Source organism: Rhinatrema bivittatum, chromosome 15 (assembly GCF_901001135.1).
Source record: "Rhinatrema bivittatum chromosome 15, aRhiBiv1.1, whole genome shotgun sequence".
NCBI classification, from domain to species: Eukaryota; Metazoa; Chordata; class Amphibia; order Gymnophiona; family Rhinatrematidae; genus Rhinatrema; species Rhinatrema bivittatum.
In genome coordinates this window covers 59,831,215-59,843,371 of record NC_042629.1, presented here as the reverse complement: position 1 = coordinate 59,843,371, position 12,157 = coordinate 59,831,215, and the positions used below count along the sequence as shown (strand labels likewise).

The 12,157-nt window shown below is 49.4% G+C and overlaps 1 protein-coding gene across 2 annotated transcripts in view; it reads right to left on the bottom strand.

Moving 5' to 3' along the window:
* Positions 1-12,157, bottom strand: part of CCDC30 (coiled-coil domain containing 30) — an 83,958-nt gene that overhangs the window by 46,260 nt on the left and 25,541 nt on the right. For both annotated transcript variants that reach the window (XM_029578994.1, XM_029578995.1), the window contains exons 9-11: positions 12,035-12,135; positions 9,268-9,460; positions 1,094-1,204 (exon numbers count right to left, since the gene is read on the bottom strand). In XM_029578994.1, the coding sequence (XP_029434854.1) occupies positions 1,094-1,204; positions 9,268-9,460; positions 12,035-12,135 (405 nt within the window). The remainder of the gene's footprint in view (positions 1-1,093; positions 1,205-9,267; positions 9,461-12,034; positions 12,136-12,157) is intronic.

Below are 12,157 nucleotides of genomic sequence, written 5' to 3'. Positions count from 1 at the left end.
TCGGGAGAGCGGGCGCTCGCCTCGGAGCGCCCGCTCTCCCGCACACTTTTACTGCATCGGCCCGATAGAGGGAAGAGAGCAGTTTCCAATTTCCCCACAAAGCTTGCAGGCTCTTGGGCTTGCGTGCACATTGTCAAAAGGAAACTCCTGCTGGAGTTCCCCTTTGAAAACTGGCAGGAAGCGAGGGAATGCAGGTACTCTGGTACCTGGGTACTTTATGCTTACTTTAAAGCAGGTGCAACGTATGCATGTGAAAGCCTGCATGGAGCTGTCAAAATAAAATCTCCGTACATTCTTTCGCCCCCAACCTGGTTCCATCCCTTTTTTTTTCCACACTGTGAAACTGCACGTCTACTTTTACTTGCCCTGAGGGGGGGAATTTTCAAAGGCGTTTTCACAAGAGTAAATATGAGTTTCCTCCCCGTTTTGAATGTTAGCCCCAAAGTTGTAAGGTAACTAGTTACTCTGAATAACTAAGCAGCTTACTTTTCTGTGTTCCACATTTAGCCTCATGCCTTACAATGTACACACGATGTCTTTTCTAACCACACATTCCATCATATGTCGTTCACTACTCATTTGGTTCGCATTCAAGGCAAACACCTTACTTAGCAGCAGTTTTATCAAAATACAATCTATTTTTAATGTATACTTAGCAGTATTTCTGCTAAATTCTACCTTTATTATTGTTACTAGTCTTCTTAAAATGTACCAAATTATGGGGCCTATTTAATGACAGCAAGCATTAACATCAATCATTAATAAATAGGCCCAATTAATCTCATTGGCATATTTTCAGAAATAGGTCCCTATAATTTATAGCACTTTTCAACAAAAGGCTTATGCAGTGATTCGATCCATCCATCTACCCATTCATCCAGAAGTATGGAGCCTTTCCTTAGAGTGGGATGAGAGCTAAGCATGCATCTCGAATTTGTCCTACTGAAAATCACCTCAATGTGATACAGCCTAGGTCATTTTCAGTAAGGTCACATTGAAATGTGCTGGAAAATTTACGTAGATGCAGGATTTTCGTTTACTTCTTTTTTTTCCCCAAGAACCAAAATGTTTAGAATTATTGCTCATTTCCCACCTGTTGTAAAGCTTCCATCTTCACAATATTAGAATTTGTTTCTTGATCTTGAAAGCACAATTCTTCCCTGCTTCTTCGCATTTCAGATAGCTCAGCTTCTAAGCTTGTTATCTTAATGAAAGAACATTATAGTTTAAAGATACACTTGCATGACTTTAAAAAAAAATTAATTTACGTAGCAAATACGCTTAAAAAACATTCAATCTTTGCCATTCTCCAAAACGTAGTTGGCTCATCAGATATGGCAGAACAAGAAAAAAGCAGGAGAATGTAGACCAACGAAAAAAAAAAGGTTTTATAAATACTTGTAAATTTGCTAAATCTCTTCTGACGCCCTGCATTAAAAATTACTATCATCAGATGTGTGTATGATGTTGGCTTCTCCCAACAGGTAGGATAACTTTCAAAGAACTCCACGCAGCCTCAAATGTGTGTGTATATGGGCACCCGGAGATCTACCATAGTATTTTATAAAATGCACATTTCTGGTCTGTGCAGACTATAAAATACATGCATGTCCACCCCATACCATGTATTTCAGCAAGCACGAATATCATACTTTTTCTACCTATTTTATAATCATATGTACATATATTTTAGGCAAGAAAAAAATATAAAACTTGTTTGCATAAAACCCTGTTTATACCTGGAATTAGTATATATTTTAAAATATGCACGTGTTCTTGAAATCACCAGTTTGTTGATACCTCTACCAGTTCACCCAGTCTATCTTCAATCATTGAAACCCTCTTAGTACTTCACACAGACCTTCTACCTAACAATAGCAGACAAAGGAAAATTAGTTTCTTACCTGATAATTTTCGTTCCTGTAGTACCAAGGATCAGTCCAGGACACCTGGGTTGTGACTCCGCACCAGTAGATGGAGACAGACTAAAACTTGTGGGCGGAGCCATATATGCCCCTGTGTCAGTCACAGCCCCTCAGTCATACGTAATGTCAAAGTAGAACACAACCAGAGAACTAAACTAGCTATAAACCGCTAAAAGAACAGGGAAAGAAACACCCCTCCTGGAAACGGACTCTTCAACCGAGAGAGCTAAACAAGCGGAACAGAATAATTCAGAACAATGAGCGGACTCTCCGTTACTTCAGCGCAGCACTGCGGGCGGGATCCTGGACTGATCCTTGGTACTACAGGAACGAAAATTATCAGGTAAGAAACTAATTTTCCTTTCCCTGTACGTACCAGGATCAGTCCAGGAAAACCTGGGATGTACCAGAGCAAACCTACTGAGGGTGGGAAGCAGAGAGTCCCGCTCGGAGTACCCTCTCTCCATAACCCCCGGAATCGGTAGCCCAGACATCCAGCCGGCAATGCCTGATAAAGGTATGCAACGACTGCCAGGTAGCCGCCCTGCAAATCTCTTGAGGCGACACCTGCGACGCTTCCGCCCAAGACGCCGCTTGAGATCGAGTCGAGTGAGCCCTCAGGCCCACGGGAAGTGGTTTTCCCCGCATCAAGTACGCCAAACCAATGGCCTCCATGAGCCAACGGGCGATCGTTGTGCGGGACGCTGCGGCCCCTTTCTTTGGACCAGAGAACAGGACAAACAGATGATCCGTGACCCGAAACGGATTAGTGACCTCCAGATATCGGAGGAGGGATCTCCGCACGTCAAGCTTCCTTAAGTCCCTTGCTTCTGGGACGGAGGACTCCCCGCCCACCAAAGCGGGCAGCTCCACCGATTGATTCACGTGAAAAGACGAAACAACTTTGGAAGGAACCGTCCGCAAGAGACTCCGGAATCTGAAATATGCAAGAAAGGTTCCCTACAGGACAGGGCCTGTAAATCGGAAACACGCCGTGCCGAGGCAATCGCCACCAAGAACGCCGTTTTTTAAAGTGAGATCCTTAAGAGTTACGCGTTTCAAGGGCTCAAACGGCGCCGCGCATAGAGCGGAGAGAACCCAATTGAGGTGCCAAGCCGGACAAGGGAGACGCAATGGAGGACGAAGGTGCTTAGCTCCCCAAAGGAAATGAGAAATATCCGGGTGAAGCGCCAGGGACGTACCACGGCCCTTACCTCGCAAACAACCAAGCGCCGCTACTTGAACCCTTAGAGAACTGCACGCCAGACCTTTGGCTAGACCTGCCTGGAGAAAACACCAGAATGTCGGAAACTGAAGCCGAAGTGGGGTCCACCCCACGCTGCACGCACCATTCCTCAAAAACCACCCAGACACGGACATAAGCCAGAGATGTCGACTGTTTCCTGGAATGCAGCAACGTAGCCACCACCGCATCTGAGTAACCTTTACTCTTCAGGCGCCTCCTCTCAAAAACCATGCCACGAGACAGAAGTGATCCGCATCCTCCAAACAGACGGGGCCCTGATGGAGTAGGCCCGCCATTCCTTGGAGCCGAAGGGGTGCCGCTACTGCCAGCTGGACGAGGTCTGCGAACCACGGCCGGCGCGGCCACTCCGGTGCCACCAAGATCACCTTGGCCGGGTGCAACTCTATGCGCCGTAGAATCTTGCCGATCATCGGCCATGGGGGAAACACGTAGAGCAACACATCCGTCGGCCATGGAAGCACCAACGCATCGACGCCTTCTGCCCCCCGTTCTCGACGTCGACTGTAAAATCGCGGAGCCTTCGCATTGTGCCACGTGGCCATCAGATCCATGTGGGGCACACCCCACGTTTCGCAAATGAGAAGGAACGCTTCATCCCCCAGCTCCCACTCTCCGGGATCTAAGCGATGACGGCTGAGAAAATCCGCCTGAACGCTGTCGACTCCCGCAATGTGAGATGCTGCTATGTTGCTGAGATGCAGCTCTGACCAAGCCATCAAGCACTGAGCCTCCTCCGCCACCTGGGGGCTCCTTGTTCCGCCCTGGCGGTTGATGTATGCCACGGTGGTCGCATTGTCCGATAACACTCGGACTGCCTTTCCCCGCAGCAACGGCAGGAAGGCTTGTAGGGCCAGACGGACCGCTCTGGTCTCTAGGCGATTGATAGACCACTGGGCTTGCGACACTGACCATCGGCCTTGGACCGAGCTGCCTAGGCAGACCGCCCCCCAACCGGAGAGGCTGGCATCCGTGGTTACCACTGTCCAATCGGGCACCAGAAGGGAGACTCCAGAAGACAGATGACTGGGATCCAGCCACCAGAGTAGGCTGGACCTCGCGTGTCCCGCTGGAGGAAGCGGGAGATGGAAGTCCTCCGAGACCGGGCTTCCAGCGGGACAGTAAGGAGGACTGTAATGGTCGCAGATGAGCGAATGCCCAGGGAACCAGCGCCAGCGTGGAGGCCATAGACCCTAGGACCGTAAGGTAGTCGCAGACTCGCGGTCGGCGGAGAGACAATAAGCGCCGTACTTGAGATTGTAGTTTGCACACCTGGTCGTGCGACAGGAACACCTTGCCCTGCTTCGTGTCGAACACCGCTCCTAGATATTCCAAGGTCTGCGTGGGTGCCAGATGACTTTTGCTGAAGTTGACCACCCATCCCAGGGACTGCAGGAGATGGAGGACCCTGGCCACCGACTTCCGACACTGATCCTCGGACCTCGCCCGAATCAGCCAATCGTCCAGATAAGGATGGACCAGGAGACCTGCTCGGCGCAACTGCGCTGCCACCACAACCATCACCTTCGTGAATGTACGGGGAGCTGTCGCGAGCCCAAACGGGCGCGCCCGAAACTGATAATGCCGTCCTAGAATGCAGAACCTGAGGAAGGTTTGGAACGACGGCTGAATGCCTATGTGAAGATACGCCTCCGTGAGATCCAGGGAGGCCAGGAACTCGCCGGGCCGTACCGTACCGCAGCAATGACTGACCGAATCGTCTCCATTTTGAAGTGAGGAACGCGAAGGCATCGGTTTACCCCCCTTGAGATGCAGAATTGGTCTGGACGTGCTGTCTTTCTTTGGGACGATGAAGTAAATGGAGTAACGGCCCTTGCCTTGTTGGCTGACCGGGACGGGGGAAATGGCTTCCAATGCTTCTAAGCGTCGGATGGTGTCTAGCACCGCCGCCTTCTTCTCGGGGGCCTTGCAGGGCGAGGCAAGGAACTTGTCCGCTGGAGTGCGAGCAAAATCTAACGCGTAGCCGTGTCTTATCACATTGAGGATCCACTGGTCCGACGTTACACCGGGCCATCTCTCGCAAAAGGACATCAACCGCACCCCGACATTCTGCTGGGGGCGCGGCGGGAGAGGGGCCGACCACCTTTCATTGCGAAGACTTGGCCCCCGTGATCGCCAGGGGACCCCCTTGCCTTCCGAAGCGCTTCCCCCGAAAGGACTGCTGCTGCTGCCACTGCGGGGCACAGGAGGAAGAAGACCTTTGAATGGCAGCGCCCAGAGGTGAGCCTTGGAAGAGCCATCTGCCGCCCAGTTGCGTAGCCACAGGAGTCGGCGCGCCGAAACCGCAGCCACCATGGATCTCGCCGACGTGCGCAGCAGATCGTGGAGAGCATCTGCGCCATATGCTATTGCCGCCTCCAACCTATCCGCCTGCGCTGCCTCGTCTGCAGAAAGATCCGCATTGGCCTGTAGAACTTGAGCCCAGCGCAATCTAGCTCGCATAGCGAAATTCGTGCAGATGGCGGCTCGTACTCCCAGCGCGGAAACCTCGAAAATCTTCTTAAGCTGCACTTCCAGCTTCCTGTCCTGAAGATCCCTGAGGGCTGTCGCTCCCGTGAGTGGGATAGTGGATCTCTTTGTTACCGCAGGAACCGCCGAATCCACCTTGGGAAGTTTGAGAAGGTCCAGCGCATCCTCCGGGAGCGGGTAAAGCTTGTCCATGGCTTTGCTGACCTTCAGACCCAATTCTGGGGTGTCCCATTCCCGGAAGAGGATGTCCGTTGAAGAAAAATGAAACGGAAAAGCCACTGCCGGACCCGTGAGGCCTAACAGGACCGGATCCATGTTCGCCTCCTGCCGAACCACTACCGGAGGGGCCTCTATACCTAGCTCCTGGAGAATGGCCGGAATTAAGGGTGGCAGTTCCTCCCTGCGAAAGAGCCGGACCACCTTGGGATCGTCTCCCTCCACTGCCTGTGATCCTTTTCCTGCGCCGGATGGAGCGGATCCGCCCGCTGCCACCTTGTCGGCCCCCTTTAGGGGCTCTTCAGGGGAATCAGTGTCTGCCCCCGTGGAGGAATCTGAGTCCGCCTCCTGTGGGACGCCACGTGGAGGCCTCTTCCCCCTGGAAGAGGCCTCGGGGGCACTTCCGCAACCCCCGATGGCCTCTTGGATTTCTTCAGCAGTGGAGCCTTGCAGGATTCCCTCCGGCCGCACTTGCTTTTCATATATTTCAGGACTTTGCGCAGCAAAAGCGCAAAGTCCTCAGAAAAGGAGCCAGAATCGGAAGAAACCTCAGCGGGGCTCCCCGGGGCCCCCGAGGGACCCCCCCCTCGCCGCGATTCGGGGGGGGCCCCCGAGGGACACCCCCCCCGCCGCGATTCATTGAGGAGACAGCGCGGGAGGCAAGGCCGAAGGCCCTGCCGTTTCTCGCGCCATTTCGCGGCCCGTGGCCAAAATGGCCGCCGCTCCCGCACTGAGCGGGAAAAAACTCCTGGGGCCTCTCAACCGCGCCCCCCCCGCTCGGCGGCGGTCACGCGGGTCGCAAACGAGCCCCCCGAGACGCCCCGGACGACCCTTCATCTCCCGGGATGCAGGCAGCACAAAAGGCCTCGCGCGCGCCGAGCCGCAGGCCCTGCAAACCGAGCCACGAGGCATGCCGGCGAAAACGGCGCGAAGAAGGAGACCACGGCAGCAAAACAATAAATAAATAAAATTCGCGCGAACGGCCTCCCCCCTGCCAGCAGCACCCCCCCCCCCCGAGAGCAGACTCGAAGAAAACAGAGAGCCGGCACAAAAATAAAAACACACTTTTTTTTTTTTTACAAAAAAACGCCTGTCGCTGTCCGTGGTCCTGGAGCCCTAATCCAGCAGGGGTGAGTGAACCGGGCTCCCCGGTGTCACCCCTGACGCTGCTACTAGGAAAGCCGGGTCCTCGACCCTAGCAGCGGCCTCAACCAGGGGGGGTAGTCCCCTCAGGACCTCTCAATCCCCTTGGGAGGCAGGGCGGACGGACGTCAGTGACAATTTGGCAAAAAACCCAATTACAAACACCGTAGCCTAAACTGGCCTAAAACCAAAAAGAAATAACCAACCCTGACGGAGTACCAGAACCAGGGCAGGGAGGAGCTGTGACCGCACCTGCACCACCTACTGGAGACAGAGTAAAGCTGAGGGGCTGTGACTGGCACAGGGGCATATATGGCTCCGCCCACAAGTTTTAGTCTGTCTCCATCTACTGGTGCGGAGTCACAACCCAGGTGTCCTGGACTGATCCTGGTACGTACAGGGAACAGACGAGTTGGATATAAAGTGCCCTAGAAAATTTGCAGGAGTAAAATTGTGTGAATAGGTCACTTAATATGTTCCCATAAATCATATACAATAGTAATTTACACTGGTACCTCTTGGACCCGCTTCAGAATACCCTTAGACCATCCCTTTTTGTGTAAAAAATGAAAAATGTGTGCATAATTTTTTATGTTTATAAAATAGCATGTACATGAGTACAAGCTACTTATGCACACTTCTGGACTGATCCTGGTACGTACAGGGAAACACTATTTTAAAAGGATTACATGCTTTTCAACACAAGATGACAAAGCTGAAACAAAAAGTCTTAATTTAATTTGTATAATGCAAATTAATTCAGAATTCAACAGTGCATATCAGTTTAAAACCAATAGCTTTTTCCTTTTTAAAATGTTAAACACTACGCCATACAAAACAGCATTTTCCCGTTATACTGAGGTGACCTAGTGGATAGAGCAATGGGCTGAAAACCAGGGATCAAATCCCATTTCTCCCACCGACATGCCTAGTGATCCTGGGCAAGTCACTATCTCCCGTTGCCTCAGGAATCCATAGAAATTGTAAGCTCTTTGCGGAAGGGACTTACTGTATATGAATTAATACATAGAAACAGAGAACATTACGGCAGATAAAGACTATAGGGGCCCATCCACATCTCCTGCTTAGCTTTCTAGTCCTGTCTCCTATCCCTTAAAGATCCACTATGCTCTGATACAGTCCTTATCTCCACCACCTCCATGCATCCACCACCCTTTCTATAAAGAAATACTTCCTTAGATTACTCTCTCTCATCCCAGGATACCTCCTTTCCATTGAAAGAGACCCACCTCCTATGCATTTATTCCTTGGGGGTATTTCAATGTCTCTATCATATTTCTCCTTTCCCTTCATTCCATGTTTAGGTCTTTAAGTCTGTACCCATATGCTTTATGATGAAGTCTGTTGACCATTTTAGTAGCTGCTCTCTGGACCAAAAATGCTGTAAGTCACCTTTAGCATTATTTCATGTCATTTTCATTTGCTGAGTATTTCTTGCTCGCGCCCTCCTATACTCGGGGCAAGTTACAAAATATCATCATAATAAAATAAAACAAGAATATAAATACAATCCCACAGACACAAAAATATATCTTAATCAAGCAATAATATTCATATTAATAAACAGTCAATCAACTGTGCTTTATCTGCCTTACTATAGTGGAGTTAACAGTTTTGAATGCTTCTTTAAAAAGCATGATTTTAAAGCCTCTTAAAGGCCTTGGTTTCCTTGCTATTACAAAGATGGACTGGTAGGGCATTTCATATTAAGGAAAGGTGGGCTATAAATCCCCAAATTATTATTTCTGGAGCAGATATGGATAGCTTTTACCAGTCCAGGCACCAAGTTACTGTTATATAAAACGTCTGAGCATTGCAACCAGTTCCCCTGGGCTGGTACCTTGTGTTTGAAAGCTGCCTTGTTCTCTGTATGCATAACTTTGCTGTTAGGTGCCCTATTGAAAACTTACCATCGTGGGGGGGGGGGGGGGTTCCCAGGCTATTACTCTGCCCACAAGTTCATTCCCTTCCCATGGAAATGGGAGGGGCACAATAAGAAGTGCGCCCATTCCCCATCACCCACCATGAAGCTAACCTCCTCACGGAGATCTCCCAACCCTTGATTTGAACTGCTAGCCTACTACATGGTTCAGGGTGAAACCCTATCCAATCAACATCCCCTCTCTCAATAGCCTGGGACATCCCTTACACTTATGTGGCCAAAAAATATTTAGTCAGACAGGAGGAAAATAAAAAACTGACATTCACCTTCCTCTTGAGCCCTTCAGTCTCGCATTCGAAATGTTCATTTTCTTCTTTTCTTCGGTTTTGAGTTTCTCCCAGGACTGACTCCAGTTCCTCATTCCTTTCAACCAGCTCTTCATACTCATGCTCCAATTTTTTAAACTTGTGCACAAGTTCTTTGTTCCGGTATTCTTTATCCTCAATCTCCTGCTGACATCTGCAACCAAAACATTTTGGGGTTATTTTGTAACTGCCTGCACTGGTGTAACGTCCCCAGGCACCTGGGAATGTGCCTTCCAATGAGAACGAAGCAAATTCTATCAAAGGGGAATGCACACCTCTGCCCACAGAACTAGATCTAGGGTTGCTGCCTTAGATAAAGAACTTGCAATATAATTTTGGCAGTTCTTTTCTAACATCCATCAGACTCTCTCCGTCTATATATCACAAGATACTACTAGACATTCGGAGTCAGGACCAACATATTCTTGGCAAAATTGAACACCCTTCTAGATCTCACAGGAGCTGGACTGCTCTGAATGTCAACCGTTGGCACCTGATTGCTGATTCAGCCCGAAACAAACAATTGCCCAAATAAGGATGAACCATGACACCTCCTTATGCATCGAGCAGCTGTCACGTCCCTTATAACCCTGGAAAATATCCTTGAGGCGATGGATAAACTGAACGGAAGATCTTGAAATTGAAAATATCCTAATAGCACTGCACACCTGAGGAAACTCAGAAGTTCCAGTTGAAACAGAATATCTAGATACGCTTCTGAGAGATCCAGGAATGTAAGAAACTCTTCTCTTTAGTACTGCCACAACCACGTCCTATTCACCTGTTTCAGCTTTAACATTGGTCTGAAAATACCTCTTTCTTCAGAACCATAAAGTAGATGGAATCCCTTCCCTGTCCCCGCTCTTCTCTGGGAACAGGGACTGTAAGGGAGGTACCAGATATTCTACCACAGTATGACTTCTACCTTCTATGAATACTGACCTCAGAGGGACACAGACTTTAAAAGATGGACACTGACCTGTACGTTCCAGCAGAGAGAAACAACAATGCCACCCGGCTTATCAGATCGGCTTGTTGATTTTAGGACTATACACTTCTTTAAATAAAAAGTAAGTGGCCCCAGGACAGCCAGGTCAGAAATTCTAAAACAACAATCTCCCAGAGCAGAAAAACAGCCTAGCCAAGGACAGTGCAAGACAGGCGCAGTGACCCCGAGGGGAGAGAGAGGGGTAGCAATCAAATGAAGAGAAACGCTGACATCATGGCAAGGCAGCACTGGTCAAGACGTGACCGGACTCGGTCCAGAGTTGCCATGCACTAATGGAATCCAGGGAGGTCTGGGGAGACTGGAGAGAGGAAAGACTTGCTCAATATAAGTATGATAAGTATGAGGGAAAAAAAAAAAGTGCAAAACTTGCGGGGCAGACTGGATGGGCTGTTTGGTCTTCTTGTGCCGTCATTTCTATGTTTCTATGATATTTGGTTGCCTGCCACGAAGCCAGAGACAGCCCCAGAGCTGAGAGATGCCTCCTCAGCCCAGCTAGTACCAGGACCGAGGAAGCAAGCTCTTTCCCTTGAGATGGCCCCCGGGATCTCCAGCCAGAGACTGCTCCAGAGTTAAACAGAAGGGAATCTCCCAAAGTTGGGTGGGGCTAGCCAGTGAGTTACCTTTATTAATTCTTCTAGCAGGCTAAGGTTTCAATCCACTATTGATGCAGAGCTTTATTTAGTATAAACCGATGCTAAGCAGCAAGGACTTTAGAGACATGCACTGTTTATTTTCTTCTAAATGCTAACCCTGCAAAGTCAGACAAATAAAAAAGTCTGATTCTGTGGATAAAACCTGTGGTCTTTTCTGAGGTATTTGGATTGTGTAGGTTTAGGAGGTAATTGTCTTTAGCACTGCCGGCCCCGATAGGTGTGGGGGAAGGTGAAGCAAGGTACACAGTATCAGACAGGTTACCAAACCCCCTAACACCGCTTACAGGACCACTGCCGTTAAGTTGAAGAGGCCGTTTCAGGGTGACCTTCACAGACTCCCTCTCTGAAGAGTGATGGGGAATACCATAAAGGCATGAAACTTATAAGGCTTAACCCTCTCTTCTGAAAGTAAGGACCCACAGGTCCAACATGCTTTGGGTGCACTCCCTGAAAAACTGGGATAAACATTCCCCCAATTGAAACTAAGAATAACCCCTCGCAACCTCACTGGGGAGCCTTGGAAACCCTTGCACTGTGCATGCTGCTGTGCTACAGACCTCTCTCTGCATGAAAGGACTGTCACTTGCCCACACATCAACTTTCCCCTGGTCGATGGTACTACTTCCCCTAGTTCTTCATGAGCTGCTCCAAGTTTCACCAAAGAAAACTTCAACCCTAAAAGGCAGTTTAATTACTGCCCTGGAAAAACCAATCAGAATCCACAATAAACACCAGTGCCAAGGTACAAATGAGGACACTCAGCACAGGGTGATACCAGCTCCTGGCCTTTCCGCTTCCTGAGCAGCCAGCCCTTCATCAATACTCTCCTCCGGGATCTTTTGAACCCAGTGCAAACATGCTCTGCATCTAGAACCGCTGCCCACAATCATCAGGAATGGCAGTTCTCTCCTCCTATCCTGTGTGTCCTTCAGGACCACTCCCCTTTCCACTGCCTTCAGGAACTGTAGCTGTTCTACCATCAGTCAGTCATCGCTCTGCCCACTGAGTAAGGCGATCCACAGACACCAAGAACAGCGCTGCTGCTATATTATGAATACTGACATACCTTTTATGAAGTGCTTCATGGCTCTGAAAATTCTTTAATTGAGCTGAATCAGCTTCATCTCTACTAGCCTCTTCTTCAACATCTCCTTTACTGTTTTCATCCTGTTTTCAAACATATTACAAT